At 39.8% G+C, this 22462-nt stretch overlaps 1 protein-coding gene across 1 annotated transcript; it reads left to right on the top strand.

Annotated features, from left to right (window-relative positions):
* The first annotated feature begins 6834 nt into the window (after positions 1–6834).
* On the top strand, positions 6835–7891 carry LOC119652678. The gene is made up of 2 exons (XM_038056949.1): positions 6835–6995; positions 7064–7891. Exon 2 carries the CDS (start codon positions 7083–7085, stop codon positions 7368–7370), a length of 288 nt encoding a protein of 95 aa, XP_037912877.1. The 5' UTR covers positions 6835–6995; positions 7064–7082; the 3' UTR covers positions 7371–7891.
* Positions 7892–22462: the final 14571 nt, after the last annotated feature.

Genomic DNA, 22462 nt, shown 5'->3' with positions numbered 1-22462 from the left:
GAGTCAGAAGAGGAGGTTGGAACCATCCTGGAGATACGATTAACAATATCGAGGATGTGATAGTTGAGATGACCTCGTTATCCGCTGTCCAATTCCAGCCGTCATCGAAGTTTGTATTTATGTTCGTGTTTGTATGTCACGTGGAAATGAAAAAGAAGCATTTCTTATCGCCGAAAGTCATGCCGAACTTTTAAAAGGAACATAAATATAAAGGAGGTCATCCATCACAACAGTAGGAATTGAAAAAGATTTGAATGACTAACAAACCCAGTGCGATTTTCTGTCGTTTGTTGTTAGCTTAACCACAGAGCGCCAGAAAGACCAAAAATTCTAACCGGGATTATTTAAGATCACCAGTATAGAGCAAGTACCGATATTGACTATCGGTAGGTGAGAATGAGATAAGTTATCAGAAAAATAAAAATAATAGAGGGTATTGGAGAACTCCAGAGCATCCAAAAAATTACCGGAATGTAAAACCAACACAAAAAGCTCTAGAGGATCGGTGAGAAAACTATGTCATTACTGATAAGGGGAAGTAAGGTAAAGTGAGTTAGGCAGACATATCTTATCGACTGAATCTACAGCCCTAAAATATCATTATAAATAACATTCATACCAAGTTAGAGACAGTAGACCACTAAACCAATTTTCAAGATTTTTTATGAAACAAAACCTTATTAAAATCGGTTTACTATCCGTCTGTCTGTCTGTCTGCCTGTTTGTGCATCACACGCATTTTTCTCGGAGACGGTTTCACACCAAATTTGGTGGAAAGGTGGGAACTTACTAACAAAGTTATAATAGGTCAAATTTGTCGCTTCTGGGCAAATTTAAGACTTTGAATGTCAATATCACTTGAAAGTGAATATTTTCATATAATATATGCATATATTACGTGCTACGTACTAATGGGGCAAATGCACACTCTTCATAAAAGAAATACACAAAACCTTTCATACCTTAAGCGTCTAGCTTCCAATTTCCCGACTTGTTATCTTTTTCTAAGAACAGGCCATTGTGCAACCAGCCATTGGCTTTATTTTGCAAAGATTTTAGAGCAAAAGGAGAAGTATAAAATAGGACTCTTAACACAAACAGGGCCTTCGTTTTTGTGTGTTAGGAAATACATTAAAACCAGATTCAAATTGACGTCTAGTTTATCAATTATGAACCCTGTTAACACAATTTGGAAGAAGAAAGGTTCACATTTTTTAGAGAAATTAATGAATAGAATGAGATTTTTTATGCGTCCATAAATTTCACTTCTATTGTGAACTAATATTACACCTAAATGTAATCTCGCGGTGTTTCTAGCTCATTTAATTATTTGAAATTATTAAGACTTGCCTTTTCTATTCGCTTGTAATATTTATTAAACTTGGAAATATCCATATTTCGGGAACCACGTGTTGCCTTCACAGTGCTAACAAATCTTTCCTTGTTAGCACTGACTTGTTAAAACTGATGAAAGGAAGGAGACTTGCTAAATATTACCAGCGAATAGAAAAGGGAAGTCTGAATTATCTCAAATAATATCACATATTCACACAGTCTTGATATGGAGCAAATACACTTATAAATGTACCTTGTGATTTTTTATTTTTTGGGAAGATCAAGCTTTTTGATACTATTCACGAAAAATGGTATAACTGCGTACGCGTAAAAGATAGAATGCCCATTCCATGGACCAGTTTTCCTCAAACAAATGGTACTATCCACTATAAAAATTTATACAATCATAAACGGGACATCCTCTATAGCGACCGTAATAGAGGATCAGAAGATCCTAAACGAGCCATTTGTCCGCAAAGGCGTAAAATTTAAAGTAGAAATTTAACGTTGCAAAGAATTTGTATCATTGGCTTCATCAAAGAACGAAAAAATGAAGTATAATGTTTTGTTAAAAACAGAGAATCCTTTGAGGTGCAGAGAGCAATGCTCTACCTCTGTCGATCCCGGTATTGGCAATAAGACGGGAAAAACGGAAAGCCGCAGAAGGTTTCTCAGATAGTAAAACACCAAAAAACATCGAAGGTGTCTAAAGGAATACGAGAGGAGGAAGGCAAGGAAAAAAATTTAAAAAGTACAAAAAGCAAGCAGCGAAATATGACAGAAACAATGCTTATTCATCCAAAGGAAGGACACAGTTGATACATCGAGCAATATACATTTCAGTGCTACCGTCGACAGAATCGACGCTTCCCAGATATACAAATTGATCGACGCCTTCGTTGCTCTGTTCAGTGATGCAGATAGGGAGAGTGCGTTCATCCGTCAGAGTGAGAACCTTAATTTAGTTGGCTTTATCTTCAGTCCAACTCTACCTATTAGTTTCTTCGGAATGTCCCTCCTACGTAGAGCACTTCAGATACCCTGCCTGTTCATACTATCGAAAGCTTTCTCAAAATCGATAAAAAACAGGTGGAGCGAAGATCTAAACGCCGCGCAATGTTCCAAAATGATCCGTAGGATGTTGATGTGGTCAACGCATGATGATCCGGAGCGAAGTTTATCAGCATTGCGGGTGAGACATCACCCTTGACGTCCTTCATAAGACCATCGGAAGATTTGCGACCATATGCAACCTTTTTCGTGATGCGGTATAGACTTCTGAAATCATTGCGTTCTGCGGTATCGTCTGCTTCCCTGACCAGCGTAATAGCAAATTCTTTCTTGTCATAAATTACGTTAAACTTCTCGGAACTTCGATCGGTATCAGAGTTCGAGCGCGTCACGCCCACCATCTTTCGAAGCGGTCAATAGAGCCTCCAACTCCTTCCGTACATCAATCCGATTTCACGATACCGTTGTCATCCAGATCTTATGACGCCCCCTTCGGGACGAGGCCGACAACCTGCGTGTCACTCGAGAAAAGAGCCTTTTTTAAATGGCAATCCAATCTTCATCGATATTCTCTGACAGGTTACTCAGTATATCTGCCGTCTCTAGTCCTGCGTAAATTGGTGCACACAACAAGCAAGAGAAAGTAAGTCACCATCAGATGGTGATTACGCACATCTAAAAAGCAACTCCTAATTCCACTGCTGATGGCGGTGTGGTCGATTTGATTGCTCGTACGATCAGTACGTACGTCAGTTAAAACCCAACTGACTTTATGGCTCTGTGTCCCCACCAACATCGTTACGGTGCCAAGACCATATTTTTCCATCACGTGTCCGAGCAAGGTGTAGCCAGAACCCACCTTGGCATTCACATCACCCATCACGATCAAAATATCACCTTTAGGAAGCCTCCCCTGAACTGAAAATAACTTCGGTCGATTAGATGCCCTGGTTTGGGAAGAGGTATTTAGACTATATCTGCGCTATCATTAAGAAAAACGAATTCTGATTCTCAAACAAAAGAGGACGCTTCAACGGCAAGTCCTCACCAAGCTGAGTCCGGATCAACAGTCCAGACGGAGAATAGCTTTGGAATTCAACGAAATTAGTTGAAACGAAACCCGGAAAAACATAATTTGGACGTCATTTAAGCAGGAACAGCAGGAACAATCAGCTCAAAACCCTTTCCTGCCAAGTCCGGGGTATACAAAATTTTTTACGCAGGTTGCAGTATAAAACCAAAAGAAACGTTTTGGAGAACACCTGAAGAAAGCTGAGTTGTCAGGAAAAAGGGAGCGACGGTCTTCAGGTCGAAGGTAGCGGAACACATCGTCTTAAAAAACCACATGGTTTTGAGGAAGAATGTAAGGATGGTGAAGCACCTAAAAGATAGAACGTAGTTAGACGTGGCCAAAATTCTGGAAATTTATAGAACAACGAAAGATTCTCAACAGGATTACAGCAACGGTTATTGGTAGCTCTTCAAATTCATCAGGAGATGCATTCATAGACGCAATTATATCATCCGTTCCATCCGCGAGACGTATAATCCAGGGGAATGAGTAAATGAGGGTCTAATTACAGCCCGGAAAGAGAGCGAGCGATTTCTTCCCCATTAAAACCCAAATACTTAGGAAGAAGATAAGTAGTTTCCGAAATATGCATATTTGCAAAAATTAAAGTATTGAGTAAAGACAACTGGTTGGATTTCTTGTTCGTAGTTGGAAATCTTTACTGAAGGGCTCTCAATTCAGCTTTTGTTAACTATACTAAATGTAAGAAAATGACTGGAAAGCGATTTTGGTGGAATTCACTTCCCGAGATGGATTTCAGTTATGAAATATGGCGAAACAGGGGAATAACGCTCGATTAGGGAATTAGCACATTCAATCGTAGCAGCTTTGTAGAAAGACGCGTAGAAACAGCGTAGACCTAGTCATGAGTTAAATTAACAGGTAAAGATACACCAGACCCAAAGAAAACGGAGCCACTTCATAATGAGTAAGCGGGTCAGGTTTAGGTTTGATCCTTCTTTCATTTGATAATATTCAGGCGGTAGGAGTAGGTTGCATATACTGATTTGCTTCAAAATTTCGAACTCCAATTAACGAAGCGGGCTTTAAGTTCTTCTAAAAATCCGTCCATTCCAGGGCAAATGTTAATTTTCGGTTGCCAAAATCGAGCGATCAGCAGCATTGCTCATATTTTAAACTTCAAATTAATCAACTTTGACGATAACGCTCCCCTCGAAGCATTCCGGTTGATCTTGCGAAGTATGACGTGTTGACCATTCATTAAATAATTTGGTTGTGAAGAGAGTGTATTGTGCATACATGCATACATCAATCATAATTGAGCCCATCGAGAGGCTTTGATAGGCCAAAAGTCATCAAAATTATTTAGTGACTAGAGGAGTGGGGCTGTTGTTAATTTGGGATAATATTTTATTTCAAACTGTCGTGGCGCTGTGCATCCTCCGGCAGTATTGGACGAAGCAAGGCATCAAATGACATCGCAACGAGCAATCATAAGATAATGGAATATAAGGGTAGGTAGACAGGTATCATTAGCCGGTCCAAGGAACCCAATTAGTACTACGGTGTACCGTTTTCATGCTACAAACTCATAAAACCATGGCTGCTATGTTAGGAGCAAAGGGCGCAGATTCCAGCCGAGTCAGATGTTCGGAACCAGTCCGCAGCATTCACGAATGAAAGGAACTCTTCCACCTTACAGCTAAAGATCATCTTAAGAATAGTTTACCTAGTGCCTGGCTGGGCAATCGCAAAGGAAGTGCATGAGGGTTCCTTTTTCTTCTCCACAACTTCAGTAATGAGGATTACAAGGTATATCAAATCCCGCATGGCCGCCTATAGGCCAGTGGTACAGACCGTCGTAATCTTGTATGCATTGCCTTCTATGTTCCTATGACCGGGAATCCAGAGGAGTATCGCTTTGAAAGTGCCGGTCAGAATGTTCGGCACATTCCGTTAATGCTCCGCCAGCCCTAAGGATGTCGTCACCGAATACAAGACCTTAATGGCCACTTAACCGTCGGCCAGAATGACTATGTTACGCTGGAGGCTCGGATAATGCCCCAGACTTCCAGTATCCCCAATACTTCCGCCTGGAATATAGTGGCGAATCCTGGGACACCGTACCACTCGGCTACGTAATGTGTATCCGAATAAACTTCCGCCCTGATTCCACACGTCATCTTTGATTTCTTTGTGATAAATACTGTGTCATAAATCCTTCAACAAGTCGCTCTCCTGGCTGGAAAGTCCAGAGCAAAGCTTCTCGTGAAGTTCGGACTGCATGTCCGTAGGGAACGCCTAAAGTTTCCGAATAATATGTCAAGGATGTTGCTATGACCGTGGGCTTCGCTGTCCCACTTATCCGAACTCACGTAGGCTGACAGTACTGCACACTATAGCGTATTTTATATGGAGGTCCAAGGGGAGGGGGTGTGGGAATTCATTAGCAATGAGCGATGTTAAGGCAATTGGATATAAGGGTTGCCTACGAGTACATCTTTCCGTGGGGAAGAGAATAGTCGACAAAGAAAATGTTTAGGTGGTCATTTTAGGTAACGTGAAAGGCTGTGATTTCCAGAAGTTTTGACAATAGTTTATTTATAATGAGCTTTTGCTATGAAGTTCTTTAGAATACGTATGCTCTTCTTGAGTTGAAATAAAACGCGTGAATAATATGATTGGACTTTGAATTCCTTTTTCGGATACTTCACAAATAATGCTCGCTTCTATTCCAATTTACTACTTGAGACATTCTTTTCTTCTATCTTTAGGTTCCACAGAGAATATCTGTTTCATATATACCATCAACATGACCTTCTAGTTCAAACTCAACATTGGAAGAGACTGAATACAATAAGGGTGTACGACCTCTTATGTATATCAAAATATAAATTCCGACAAAAGTCTCTAAGCATGTATTCAGCCACCACTAGGAGTTAAAAAACTGCTTACTGAAGCGACCATATCCGTTCAAAGATGATCTTCCAGAAAAATTTTATGTGAGCTCTATGTGATTTCTGTTATGGTATTTTCGTTTCGCACTTCCGATAAATTTCATACTCATCTCCTTATTATAACTTCAAGCCTTGTGTCATATACTTTTCTGTTGCTTCAACTGATACTACCTTAAAACCTAGCGGCGCCAACTCAAATGGATTTTTCGATCAATATTAATGTTATTTATACATTTGAGCCCACTATTCACAAAGTGTAAAAATACTTCCAAACATAACTCTACACATACTATAGCATGCAAAAGATACTCGCAGAAAAGAAAATTGGAAGAGGCATTCTTGGAACAACTGACTATATCTCAATTACTTTTGTATGGAATATCTTCAATCTTCACTCAAAACAATGAATGCAACAGACCCTGTCTGTCGGCGAAATATCTTCGCTACTACTATTCATACATTTTCGAGAGCTCATGACCTAAACCCGCCTGATCCGATCACAGAGGGGATTCGATATAAGTTGGAACACGTTTCGAAAACTTCCAACATTTAATTGTGGATTAACCGAGTCGAGAGTGATACGTCTTGATCACTGCTTCGCGAAACGTACATTCCATCGAGGAACTACGCAAATCTAATTTGTTCGAGTAAACTTAAAGGTAAGGTCTTAAGGATTATTGAACTAAATCCAACCAGAATTATAATTACGGATCTTTCTAACTTGCAGAAACTTAAACTTTAACAAAATGAAAGTTACTCTGTGCGTGTTAGCTGCTATCGTTGCATTGGCCGTTGCTCAACCTCAACGGGAAGGAGCATCCTACACAAATGAAGCCATCCGGCAGGCTCAAAACACTCAGCTGATTCCCAAGGATGCTCAAATTCAACAAGTGCAGGAGGGCATTGAGTTGGGTGCATACGAACAGATCCCCGGCAATCAACGCGTTAACTTGTTCGAAATTTTGGGTGACCAAGTTCCATCAGAAGTAATTAACAACCTACAACAACAAGTCGATCAAATCGGGCGCAATTAAAGACGACCAGGAAAGTAGCTGACGGTTTCGTTTTTTGAATCGTTTCGGTTGTTTCGAAATGGAAAGTTTAAGTTGCTTAGTGTGTTTTGATTCGATTATGAATGATTTCTACCTAATTTGACCGGTTTCGAATTTTTTCGTTGTTATGCAATTAACTCTGTTGAAAAATTTCACTTTTGTTTCCTAATAAATTAATGACCATTTTTTTGTAGTTGCGCGGTAGGTTTGTTATCAGTTCACAAATCAATCAGATTCTCAGATTTTAAGCCCTCAAACTTTCATCTCTAAAGTAAATTTCTTATTTTATGATCATAGTGGTCAAGATCGCATTAATCTCGTCTACTGTACGAAAAAAATAGTGAAAATGGCATATGAAAACACGAATTTTGATTGTGTATTCTTCCAGTAGAGTGCCAAAAAAAGACTCCACACTTATTGTATTATGCTCATCGTAAAATACGATTAGCAAAATTAAATTATGAAAAATATTCCAAACTATTAAAGATAGATTTTTAAATATACTTCCTTTTTCATTTGTTTAAATTTAATTACGCAGGTTACGCAGTTTCTACAGTGATAAAAATTTTAAATAATGCGGACGAACTTTACATTGAGAAATTGTGTCTAAGGACTCGGTCCTTAAATATGAGATCTTCAATTCAGAATTGCTAAAGGTTTTGTTTTGAACCATCAACACCATGACTACCCTCCACTTTAGTAACTTTAATGAATTCTTTTGTGAAATCGCATCTTAATATGGAACTAATTTTGGTGTTCATTTTATCATCATATCAACATTGTCTGGATTTGCCGAAATCACTTTTCTATTCTTATTAATTACCTCGTTTTGGGCAGCAGTTGGATGTGCCAGCCAACTTCTCAGAAGAAGAAGAAAATTGAAAGGTCATACAATTGGAAGAATTATATTGTAGGTCGTAATTTGTGTCCAACTTTGATAAGAGTACTTTTTTAACCTGAATGAGAATCAAGTTTTTATTTATTTACCATTTGTCTCATTTCATTTCAAGAAAATTGTGCTTTTCACGCGAGTTTAGTCTTCTTGACACAAAATGACGATAACCTCCTTACAGGTAACCAGAATATGTAAGAATCTTAATTATGCTTTACTAGCTCCATCGAGCTTCTCTTATTGTAAACTCAAAAGGCACGTTCGGTTGGTTTGGTGGTCCCAAGAAAAATGTTCCTTTTGATGGTTACAGTGCACCCATTAATTATAATATATCGATTAGTTCGATAACCAATAGGGATTTTAGAATGCATTGTTCTTCTACGTGTTTTAGCGTTTTGGTTAATTTCAAATGTTCTTCCAGGGTAATTTCGTACTACATACAAGTGCCAGAGAGTGTCCCAGAATATGTATAGAGATTTAGCCTCGTGTAACCTGTGGGGTTCCTGTGTGGCTTAAAGAATGCTGCGGTCGCTTCGGTTCACCTCGGTTTTCTCACCCCCGGGTAAGTTCTCCCAGTATAAGTCCCTCAACCACTTCTCCTATTTCCAAAATACCATGATCATAAACCTCTTTCTGGTTCTCCAGGAAGGTCCTCGTGCATGGAACGGCATTTCTACCCCATTCATGATCAGCAATGAGATAGTGATCATTGCTTTCTAAATATGACATGGAATCTAGATTATCCAGACCTTATTTTATGATCCAAATGCAATGCATTCCCATACCAGTCTAGAGTTCAACTGCTTTGGCTTGACTGCCTTGACTGTCACTTAAAATCTATCTATGGCGTATATTTCCACCTGAAATATACTCAAATGCTTATCCATTGATTCAAAGTACTGCTTCTCAATAATGTTTCAAATTCCTTAACAAAATGAAACTTCACTGTTATCCTAGTCCTGGGTATCACAAATTCGGAATCTCACCTTGTGAGGATATCAATCTTCTTTCAGTTTAGACGACTCTCCGCTAACTGATACCATCGAACATTCTGAAGATTGCCCTCTTCGCCGGCATATTCATATATATGCAAAAATGAAGAGGAGTAAATCCCTGACGGACTTTCAAGGATGCCGTGGGACATCGCTCCAATGATATAAACACAAACCTACCTTTGAAGTTTGTGTAACCCACTGACTTTATAACGAATTGGGTGCTGTCTGTCCAGCTCACCGTCCCATATGGAATCATTTATCTTACTGTTTCAATGTATATCCAACGCAGTATTTTGGTGGTGCATCCCAATTCTTTAATGCTATGGACTTGCAAACCATTAACCTCTTGTTGCCTGCTCTGGTACGCATAGGCTAAAATTTCCATGATACATGATAGGTAATGCCGGCTATCACAATATATTCGTTCGACCCATTGTAGAACTCTCTGACCGAACTAACCGAGCTAAATAAGTAGAGATACCTAGCCAAGCCAAGTGTCATTAAATTAACCCCCGTGGGCAGAATTAAAGGCATTGCTGATATCTAGCATCAACCCTGCGGAACATTCACTATCTCAATGAATGGATATATGTCACGCTCTCTAACATCTTCCCCGTACCATTCTGGCTTAATCTTAGTATTTTTTTTCAAAACCATGTCAAGTGTCTGAACTTTCTTACATGCAAACCTCTTGTTCAATCGTACTTTCTGCCTACTGCGGCAATAGAGTAGCAATTATGTATAGCAACAGACACAGACGCATTACTTGAACTGATTTTTGGCCAAGTATCTTGTGCATAACCACTTTGATTGTCTTTTAATTAGGCCTTGCTACAGCAATCTCGTTTCCTTCCCCGTATGGCCTTTTAAAGGCTACTTCGAAATTGCAGTACACTCCCCATCCCTCCTGCAGTTCCGACTTCCAATCACCCTTTGGCAAAATCTTCTTGCCCCCAAACGTAATCACCTCAACTTCAAGATATCCTGGTTCCACTATCAGTTTGGTTTCCCGTTATGATGTAAACGAATTCGAGGCATTATAGCGTCAGATGCCTCGGCTAGCAGTCAAATATCTTCAAGCACGCTTTCAGAAGTCGCTTCCAGTGTTTCCGATGTTAGAAATGGTACCCTCGTGGTCACTGTGGGTGCAGAATTCAGTCACCCGGAAGACCATCAGTCTCACTGCTGAGAGGAACGTCAAATCGACAATCGACCCAAGCATACTACCTACAGTAATGTATAACAAAATCTTATTAAATCGATTCAAAGTGGGTTCCTGTCTGTGTTCTGGACCTAGTTTACTCAGAAATGGCTAACCCAATTGTGACGAAACTCAGTGAGAAGATGTTTGTCCATTTGAACATAGCAAGGAGCTTCACTTTCTACTGAGTTTTAGAAGGACTCCAAGTACACGCGAAAGAATAATACACAGAATTTGGTTATTTTGTACATTAAATGAAAGGGCTGAATCGGTAACTTTCAACTTAGTTTTGATATAAAGCGAAATATAAGGAAGTGAGGTTTCAACAAGTGCACTCCAAAAAGTGAAACTGATATCATTCTCAGAACTTATCCCAACGAAAAATCTGAAAAAAAATGGCGGTAATGCAACTAAATGAAATTTAGACCTAGAATACATCGCATTTATATCGTATTATTATATTTTGAAAATTTGTCAGAAAATCCCTCTTCAGTTTTAAAATAGTTATCCCTCTTCAGTTCATCCTACCAGAAAAGTACCAAATATCTACGAATATGAGCAAGATTATACGGCATAATTCTGGAAAGTGTAATAGAAATCCTAGCTTAAATAACAAAACTATAAAAATCAAAGTTTCTTTTTTATATAAATCGACTGGACCTGAGACATCATTCATATAATGTACCCCGTATATAAACTAATTTTTACTATGCTAGCTGATGTTGTTCTACCTGGACATATTTGCAAAAACTGGGGATTTTCTTCAAGTACTGGAAGAAGTGGACCATACTACATTACCATACTTTGCAATATTCGTCGCTTCAAACGATGCCATTTGAAAGCACATGGTGTGCCTTCCTCATCGAGGATTGCAGCAACTCTGAAAGTCAACGCTTTTGCTCAAAGATTTGTAATCTGTACATCATGTTGTTGAGATGCTTAGGCAACAGTTAAAGTGCAAGCACAAACTCGCAAATTATCCACTCATGCATCTCGTTTTTCTGATATTTCAGCAGCTCTTGAGATAAAGGCTCTGATCCGATCATATATTCGATGTGGGCCTCATTTTTCTGATGTTCCAGCAATTCTTGAATTAAAGTCTCTGATTCATTCTTTATCCAGTCACGAGTCTTTCTTCAGATAATTCAGCAATTGCCATGCATTTCCGGTTGATCTTTAAATGTTCAATTTTTTGATAGAATTCTCAATAATTTTCAAAATGTAATATCTCATCACTCACTGTCATTATTTGCGATAACGATTGGTTGACGAATGTATAGCTTGATCCACTGCAGCGTCATCTAGAGGCATATAACAGCGACGTGGACACCACGAAAATATTTTCCCTTAAAAACCACATTATATATATACTAACTCTCATGATGATCCGGTGAACGGTGTAGAAGTTATCTGAGAACAAGACCAAAATATTTTCCATAGAAAATACATATATATACCAATTTCCATGGTGATCACCTAAACGGTGTAGGAATTTACCATAAGTAGCGTCATCTTACCGTGAAGTGCAGCAGTTTATATCGTAAAACCTTTCTCCGTTAAAAAATACATGCACATGCACAACCGATCATTCGCAGCGAAAAATAGCACAAATGCTGGAAGTTTTTTAGAAAGGAGTCCGTACAACATTGGAGAGATTCGTTGAAACCGAACTGTTTTCTGACAGGATACGCTGGGGCCGACCCAGACAGGCGACAGAAAGTGATGATCTGTGATGACTCAAAACAGTGCTAGATGTTAGCGCCGAGATCAACCAAACGCTACCGAAGCCGATCTCTGATACAACGGTCACACGCCAGTTGCATGATGTCGGTTTGTATGGATCGGTAAACGTTCGTAAACGACTCAAATGGGCAAGAGAACACAAAAACTAGTCCATCGGAAAATAGGAAAAGGTGTTATAGACAGATGAGTCCAAATTGAAATTTTTGGTAGCAAATGGCAAACGGCACGCACCTCAATGTGTAAAGCCAACAGTCAAGTTTAGTGGTGGCAGTGTGATGATATGGCGGTGTTTGTAAATTCATGGAATGCCCACCACAATCACCGGATGCAAATCCCGTCGAACTGTTGTGTTGTGTCCTTCCAGCGAATCCCATTTATGACAATGTCTTCAGCAGGCTTGGCAACGATTGCGACCAGGAAGACTCCAGAAACTGGTGGAAAAAATGCCCAAATGGTAAACTTTTTTCACCAAATATTGTCGTATAGAGTGCCAAATCAAATGAAAGATCCAGATTAGTACTTTGAAGCAGATATTAACTTTGACATTGGTTGAAAAGGCAATGAGTACGGGGGTCTGAAATGGGTCAATTACTTAAAGGATCCATTCTCGAAATCTACCCAACCGAAACATGTGAAAAAAAAACAGTATTCCATGTACATGATATCTAGGCCTGAAAATAACCTTCGTTACTATATCTGCTCATATAAAGTTAATAATAGTGTATTATTATAATTTGAATATTTACTGCGAACCCCACTTAAGTTCGTTCTAGATCTGTAAAATTTGCTTGGTGAAAATCCTACTACTATTAGCAAAGTTATAGTTGGTCAAAGTTGTCACTTTCGTGTCAAATTACTACCACCCAACAGATAAGCCATATGTATCACATCGAATTGAATATCGGGCATATTTAACTTATACACGCTACGAGGTATGTATAAATGAGACCATACCTGAAGCACCGAGCTTCCGGTTTCGCAGTTGTTATATATTAGATTACAATAAACTGAGAAGTCTGAGTTACAAAAGCGGGAATGCATATATATTGTTCAAAGTTGCCACCACCTACAAGTCAATAATAGTAGTCTGTGCACACACTCACACTTTTTACGAAACCAGACTCCATACCGAAACTTTCCATGAAGTAACACAGACAGTATTCAATGATTATCCCCTGCCTTCTGGCGTCAACTTCCGCTTGTTCCCCTAACACCTTTTCTACCTTGCCGTGACCTCAACATCGTTTCTCGCTCAATCTATTTTATTGAAGCATCAAACGGCCTTCCTATGTTCACTTAATACAGCTTACACTATCCTCCAAGTCCATCATCCGAATCCACTTTCACCTTCCGAAGGATATCGTCCTAAGACATTTTTCCATGGAAATTGCTCTCTTTCCTCCATTTCCCGGGTTTTGCGAGTTTCCAATTCTTCTCCTTTTGCCAGTCCTGAAACGACAATATGGAGGCGACCAGTTACACCAAGTGGTTCATCAACTTGTGCTCAAGGTATGGGACAGCGAATCAATGCCTGACAATTGGCAACGAGGAATTATCAGTCTGATACAAAAAAAGGGAGATATCACACAGTGCAGCATTATAGAGGTATCACGTTGCCGAGTCCATCTATAAGATATTCTCCGCTATCTTGCTAGGCCGGATAGTCCCATATGCCCAGAACATCATTGGGCCATACCAAAGAGGCTTCACTCCAGGCAAATCAGCAACAGATCACATTTTCTCTCTGAGGCAAGCGATGAAAAAACTGTTGGAATATGGACAACAGTTGCATCATCTATTCATCCACTTTAAAGCCACCTATGATAGCACAGCTAGGGTAAAACTGTACACGAATTCGGTATCTCGACGAAATTAATAAGGCTGACTAGGTTGACCTTGACCAATTTACACGGCCAGAAAAAAGCAGCAGGATCACTCTCAAGACCATTCGACATCAACAATGGTCTACGACAAGGGATGCCTTATCATGCGTCCTCTTTAACCTGGCCCTCGAGAAAGTGATCCGTGATGCCGAAGTAAATGCAAGAGGTACGATCCTCTTTAAGTCCACCCAATTACTGGCCTATGCTGACGATATCGACATCATGGGAAGAATGACCCAAGACGTACAAACTGCCTTCATCCAGATCGAGCAGGGGGCGCGAAATTTTGGACGGCACATAAATGAAGCCAAGACGAAGTATATAGTGGCAACGTCAGCACCGAAAACCAACCAACCAACAAGATCAACCGTTTATAATTCCTCCTATCTAGGGTCGAAAATCACAACCGATAACAGCTATGGCGATGAAATCCGCGCACGGTTGTTGTCAGCCAACAGAGCCTATTTCAGCTTACAAAAACTGTTCGGCTCGAAACGTCTCACCATAGGCTGTACAAGACTATGATCTTGTCAGTCCTCATGTATTCCTCGGAAACTTGGGTTCTTAGCAAGAAAAATTGCGAACTCTTGGCCGCGTTCGAGAGAAGAATCCACCGAAGAATTTTTGGCCCCTACATGAGGATGGACGATTCCGTAGCCTACACAATGACGAAATCTATGAGCGATACAATGACCGTCAGGTTGTGGATAAAATTCGGCTCAATAGGTTACGGTGGGCGGGTTACTTAATCCATATGGATGAGGATGATCCAGCCCGGAAAGTCTATAAGGGCAATATCTATGGTAGAAAAAGAAGACGAGGCAGACCCTGCCTAAGATGGAGCAATGGCGTAGGTCAGGACGCCAGACAGCTTTTGGGGATATCGAATTGGTGGACCTCGACGCAAAACCGAGATGTCTGGAGTTCCTTATTAAGGCAGGCCTAGACCGGATACCGGTTGTTGCGCCGGTGATGATGATGATGAAACGACAATCGAGAAATAACGAACTTTTGTGAATATTTCGTGGGAGAGTGAAGAGGCTTTTTTCAGGACTCAATAGAAACGGAAACAAAAATCAGTGAAAGTTGCTACTCATGTTTCCTCTTAAATGTAAAATAAACATTTAACAAGGTAGGTCGTAGAATTTTGATCCATAAAATTGCATAATTCCATTCAATAGTCGCGTTTAACATTCTGGAAGCTTTCTTCTTTTAACGCCAATTACCAACTGATACTAGCCTGAAAACTTTATCGTTTACCGATGATACTGCCATTCTTTACACGCCGTCCGACTTTAAATGTGCACTGGAAAATCCACCAAGTGGCCCAAGGGTCATTGAAAAGGAGTCTGTGTGAACAAGCAAAGTGTTGTCATGCTACTTTCTCTCTCGTGACCAAAGTCATCGAATAGTTATCTGTCCACAGAACGAAATGAAGTACATATGGTCCATTGGAATGCATCTGCAAAAGCGATTGCTTACAAATGAAGCGAAATCAGATAATCTGTGTTCACTTTCAAATAAAGACGAAAGACAAATTCAAATCATGAGGAAATGTACATATGGACATCCAACCTGCAGCATCGACTTGCTACAGCCCTTCCAATCAACGATTTTACGAATAATCCTTACGACCCTTGACTTTAAAGGATATGACTAGTCAGAATTCCAAACTTCTAGAAAGGACTTAACAACAAATAACTAGTAATAAACGAAAACCACTAAACTCGCAAGAATAAAACTAACTACTAAATCAAAAACACAATATATTGAATACATATATAACGTAAGCTTAAATAATAGTTCAATTGATTAAACCGAAAATTCATCCGGAACAAATACAATCAACAGATCTCCCTTCAGGTTTAAAATTGGTATACATGCTTCAAAGCTCTGAACATGCTACAATGTCTGAATTACTTCAACACATTCTACATCGGTTACAGGCAAGAAGATGGTCGAATGTCTTCAAGTTCGTTTAACGGCGACTTTCACTTTCCATCATTCACTTTTGCAACGCATTTCCTTAAATCCGCAAACTTGTAACAGTGCAGCATGCACATTATTGGATTTTACGCCAATTATCATTATTTGCATTCATTATTCGTTCCCTTGCAATTAATTACACTTGCAGCACCCAAACAATATAAGCACAAATACATATGTAATTGCGTATGAAACAGTAAATATTGTACACCTGTCCAGGGGAGAATCTCTTTTCTGTAGTGTTTAGATACAGTTCGTACATCTGTAAATTATAATAACAACTTTTCAGTATGCAAGTCAAGTTTTCAACTAAGCATACATAGAAGTCGCACGTTGAAGGTAGATGGACATTCGATATTGCAAGTGGAGAAATCTTACAAAACCAGTAGCAACCGAAGCTACATTTAGATGTTTTGTCTCTTGAGCGTCTAGTAGTAAGTTTGCTGACAGAGATACGGTTAGTGAAAGGATGGAATGTTTTCCTATCACCCATAGTGGGGAAAATTAATGACGTGTGGTCACAAAATGGGCATTCAAGCATGGTCAGATGCGTTTGTGCGTAGATGGAAGATATTTAAATTGCAATAAAAACAGTTACGAGGTCAAGGTCTTTATATGGCAACCAAGCTAGTTTTGGGACCAAACTTATTTATAGGATATACATATACCTAACATACTCTCTCGCATTTGAAATTTATACAAGTTAAACAACTAATTGAAGCTCTCAATAGATTGCTGGACGAAGGCATACATACCTTTCGGAGTTAGCAGGATACTGAATGCACCTGCTGCCAAACCTTCCTTCAGGCGCTTCGTTTCGTTCGGATAAGGGAACGATGAGCGAATGTGTTATGAACATGCACATGTACGCACCACAAGATGTCCGCGCAAGGCCATGATCAAACAGCCATCCGTGGATAAAAATTGGCTATGAAAAGGATACCCTGAAATGAAAGCAAATGTGGACAATGAGAAAGATTTTTTTTATAGTGCAAGACTTCAGAAAATAAATATCGGCGGTTTTTGAGAGTGTACAAGTGCCGGCCGTCGATATCCATGCACCGCAGTGGCCCAGTAGTTCGAAACTGATCTACTGCGGCATTTAATCCTACAGGAGATAATAGTGCAAATGAGATCCATACCGGATCCTAAGAATTCAAAATTTGAAAGGTTACCACCGATGGCAACGTTACCCCTCGGCGGGCGAAATTAGTCGCCAAACCACACGAGAGACGCAGATGACACACCCTCAACATAGGTGAGAGCTAAAGAAAACGAAGTATGGACTGTATTAATGTACCTTGAGCCGACGAAAATTTCGGGTAAAATTGGTAGTCCCTCGATTACAGTCTCAACATCGAAAAAAGGGGAAGGAGTGGCATAATTTCATAAACCCGAGCAATATATAAAACCAAACAGCAAAAAGCCAATAAAAGAACACACATCCGGAAATAGTCTTTATTTCGGAGAAAGGTGATAATCTTTCGGAAAAAAGAAGCGGAAAGCGGATCGGGAATTGACAGACTTGGGCGGTAGGGTCTCTGAAGAGATGCTTCAGGTGCTTCTATTTCGGTCACTTTGCAATAGCATGCGTTAGTGAACACGATAACATAAATCAAAAGGGAAAAGATAGTTTCGAGTTTGTTAAGTGAACATTGCACCCACAGTAACCACGAGGCCACTTTTCCCGACAATCAAAACGGAGTCGCCAACAGTCGAATGCCTAACAAAAGTGAAACTAGGATAGCTGGTTGCCCGACTGGAGATTTTAAGGAGGAGATGTTCCCGGCGACTTTAGGAGGAGCTGAGACCTGAAATCCGGTGATGAAATCCATCCTGCTATACGCGGTTTTTGTTTGGGCGGGAGTTCTGAACAAGGCCATGAATTGGACAAGAGTGAGTTCGGCATACCGGCCAATCGCGCTGAGGGAATGCGTCCCATACCTGGCAGTATCGCGGAAATAATTCGCTCGGGTTTTCTAGTGAATAAGATACACTGTCTCTACCAGAAAAGAAAAGCGAATACACCCGATGTGACAGCGGTCTTGCAAAAAGCCCTTAAAAGAGATCTGTGCCGGATAGCAGCAACGATGGGATAATTCCGGAAAAGGCGTCTGAACATATATATTGGCCCCATGTGTTGCTAGCACAGGGAATTGGACAATTCCCCTGATTGTCCCGAAAGCGCTAATATCCCATTGTCGCCCTCTCGTCGAAGTAATATTTTATGATGTTCCCGCGGATATATGGGTAGAGAGCTGGAGGTAGTTTTAGTCAATGAAAATCCTACACACTGTCGCAAACCGGCGCAGCAAAATCTTCTTCAGATTTCCTCCTCCACCCTTAAAAAAGATACTAAATGAAAACCGGCATTTCAATGGGAAAACTAAATTGCTCTGGAAAGTATAGATACTGCCCATAAAATCTGAAATAAATTTGTGCCCATATCCTTGCTTATGTCAATTCAGAATTCAGTAAAGAATATGGCTGTTTTTTCTCACGAAGTCTTGAACCTTGGCAACCCAAATCATTATCATTGGTGACACAGTAAACCAAATTAAATCTAATTTCAAAGCAGTGAACATGTCGTCAGAAAAAAAAAAATAAAAGGAAAATAGTAAATTTGTTTTTTAAATGCCGAGTAAAAAGTTTTTATTGCTTATTTATCAGTATTTCCTCCTCTTCTTCAGTGAGTTATAGTCTGAAACATGTCTCCCATGAGTTTTGTACGTAAAATCGATCCACTGAAAGCAAGCACATTTCCAGAAATAACATACTTGGTAATGATTGAATCAAACAGCCTTCAACCTACACCAATGGTACAGGGATGTGCTTCATGACCTATGCTCAGGCAGAGATTACAGCGACCATAAATGTTATCACTCTGAAATAACATTCAATCCGGACAATCGATGCAATCGTCTTGAATTCTATCATTACGCATCATCTGTCACTTTAGCTGCCCACCGAATTTTTGTGCTGGATATAAAATACGGAATCAACGTTAAAATAAAAGTTTATTCATGTTGAACTGTATTATTCGTAAATGAATTGGAAGCGTTTCTATTATAGGTTTCCAAAAGACATACATACATATGCTCATATAGTCTATGTAAACAATCCAGCTTTAGAAATAAAAGAAGTAATTGCCCATTGCAAAATAGCATTCAAATTGTGCACAAAGTAGCACTCAAATTGTGCAAAAACATGTTATGACTGCATGCTCATATCTGGTGAAAATAAAGTTACAATGCGGACACCAGTTAAAAGTAATAAATTTACTGCAAAAATGGTGACGCTATGAAATGATGTCTTAGGCAAGAATAAATTACGAACTAGTACATAAAGATATATCACCATTCCTTAAAAAAGTTGCGTTTTGGGTTAGCAAATAGTAAAAGTGTTACTAGATCCATCATCATCAAAAATGTTGGATCAATTAGGGTTGACTTGATGAGCATGTGTCGTTTCAGGCACATATCAATAATGCACCGGTAAAAAAACTATGCAATGTGGAATTGCTAAATCCCCCATGAATTGAGTCTCTTCGTGTAAATATGCAAGGATACTCGCGGCCACCGATATTCACTGACCGCTGTTCCTCAACAGTAAATGGGCTGCTATTGCATCTAATGCTACAAAAGGTAATCGTGAAATGGGAATGGGAACCACTTCGGGTTCTTTCGAAAGAACTCCAAACCTGTAGGTTCACCGGGAACAGTATTGATCTCCGGCAATTCAAATTCATAGCGGGAATCGACAAGGGATGTGGGTAGAAAATGTGTAGTGTAAATCGCAAATATTGAAGGGGAATCAAACCGGAACAACGCTTCTTTCACTGATGGCACGCATAATTGAACCGTGTGAATTCAAAGTGACATAAAGGTAATTAAGTTGTCTTATATTGAGCCCTGGAAAAAGGTTAAAGATCAAGGGACATGCTCGTTAGGGAAACACAAGTAACACTTCTTCAAGAAAAAGTGAGAAAGCCAGGAAACAAACTAGAGACATCATCCTCTATTACATCATAATATCAGGAAGACGTTTAGGACACAGTAACCAACCAAGAGAAAAACTGTCTTTTCACCGAAAAAAGTTAAGCTGGGGAAAATATTGCGAAAGTTGGTCATTTCTGAACTAACGACTCACAACCCTGAACAATGGATAGAGGTCAGTAGAAAAAGCGGAACAACATTCATCTGAAAGTAATAATTATCGAAATCTTTCGAAGATTGAAAACGAGTCTGTAGTTAATGAACTCTGAATCCGAAGATAGTATGAGTCATGTCGATTATATAGCAGAAAGTAATAATCGACTGCAAGGACCCAGATGTAGTTACTTCGTGGAAAGATATCCCTGTTAAGCAAAAAAATAATTTAATCTGAGCAATATAGAACAGAGTCAAAGGAAAAAATTATGAGGGCATATAGAAGGGCACATACCAGTAGCTTCCTGGTAAAGCTGATTACCGGGCACAAGGTAAGTATGGGCTGGATTATATGCCGATTCAAAAACAAATACCTCTGAAGAGATACTTCAGAAAGATACACTTCATCATTTTGCAAAAGCATCCACCAATCAACAAAAGTGCAGCAAGGACGAAGAAGAACATCATCTCCCCAAGGATTTCACCAGAGATCCACGATATACGTGTGATATTGTACAAAAGGAAGGTGAATCGCGCACGTAAATGAAGTTAATACAAATCAATCTAGATCATTGCTAGGCAGCTCAAAACCTGCTCTCACAAACCATTCGCGACGCAAAAGTAGACCCGACAGTAATATGCAAAGCGTATTGAAATTACGGTAACGCCGATCAGGCGATGAATATGTCTAACAAAGCCACGATATACGCATGTAGAAAGCAAACCATAAAATAAACAACTGCATTTCCGAAATTGTTTTGTAGTTACTGCTACTGTGCTCCTCCGCACGCCCTAATAGTACCACGTGAGATAGTAGCTTCATATTTGACGCTACGGATCCCATCCCTAAAATAATGACTGGCCGTTTGAATTCGTAAGTATAGAAGTGGGGTCCATGGGGTTTCCGGAATGCAACTACCGGAGACCTTCGCACATACTGAAGATAACAAGATTAGGAAATTGGGTGTTTGGGTTGTTGTTAGGTTAATCATGAATTATCTTTTGAATAGACTTCTCTGATATGAGGCGGATGACAGACCGGAAGTATACATTGTGACAGCAAGTGTACCACAAGGTTTCTTGCCATCATCAGATCATGGTTACCAATAGTCAAACTGGACTATTACAGGGAAAAAATGTAAACTTCCGAGTTGGTGATCAAGGAGTCTTCTCGAAATCGACCAATAGATATCGAAACCACCTAGACTTAACGCGAGAGAAGACAGCATAGGCTGGTTGATTTTCGGTAAGGGTAATGCAGTAATCAGTGAACCAAAATATACGGTGCAGTGGCCGATTTGGTTGACCGTCAACCTCTCATCCTCGTTCTTCCGAATTCAAATTCCGATTCGTTATGGATTTTTGTGTTTGTCTTTGTTTCGTTGCTGCTGGCTTAAAAGTTGCACACCATGTTGATAATAAAACTGAAACGCTATCTCATAAAACTCAAATAGAAAAACATAACAATACCAAAAGGGGACTCTCTGGGTGACCTATACTCTCTAGAGAGGTGAACAGGACAGTGGTACTAATCCGCTATACGCAATGAGGCACATTGGAAAATACCATACTATGGACCGAGGGAGGATGAGTTTGACACACCTAGGACACCATCGTGTGTTTGCTGAGGGAAAGAAAGCCATAAGGAACGAGTGTATAAGAGGGGGTAGCCACAAAAGGGTAACTCCGAAAAGGGTCAGTGAATCCATATACTAACCGCGTGTATTGAAAAATAGGTCAAGCGGAAACGAGGAGAACTGACGTAGCTCTTTACGGGGCACGGTAATTTTGTACCGCTTCGGATTACACAAATCTTCCAACTACTCTGAGTTTATCTCCAGACCCGAATACCCGGAAGACACAATGTTTCATTGTCCCCGGTTCAGCATGAAGAAAAGAAATTAGGGGAACTGGAACAAACTGAGACAGTGCAGCGAAAGCGGGCTTTAACCGCGCTGGTGGTTCTAGTGACAATTAATACAAGGATTGCACCATATCTATCAATTAGTGCGTATGACATCTATTTTGATAACATTTTCTAATGATCATGCTACATCTACATGTTTGAGCATCTTTATCGAATCCTGAACACAGAGTAGAAGATGAAGTCGAAACTCGTAGTGCTGTGCTTTTTCATTGAAGAACCAATCTGTGAATTGAAGAAGCAACACGTAAGTGGCGTAAAGGCCTTAACAATACGCTTTAATCATCATCAACGGCGCAACA

Source organism: Hermetia illucens, chromosome 3, assembly GCF_905115235.1.
Source record: "Hermetia illucens chromosome 3, iHerIll2.2.curated.20191125, whole genome shotgun sequence".
In the NCBI taxonomy this organism is placed as follows: domain Eukaryota; kingdom Metazoa; phylum Arthropoda; class Insecta; order Diptera; family Stratiomyidae; genus Hermetia; species Hermetia illucens.
This window is presented reverse-complemented; position numbering and strand designations above follow the sequence as displayed.

What these genes read in the sequence shown, in the direction of transcription:
- LOC119652678 (XM_038056949.1), top strand. Translation starts at nt 7,083, where the DNA reads ATGAAAGTTACTCTGTGCGTGTTAGCTGCTATCGTTGCATTGGCCGTT.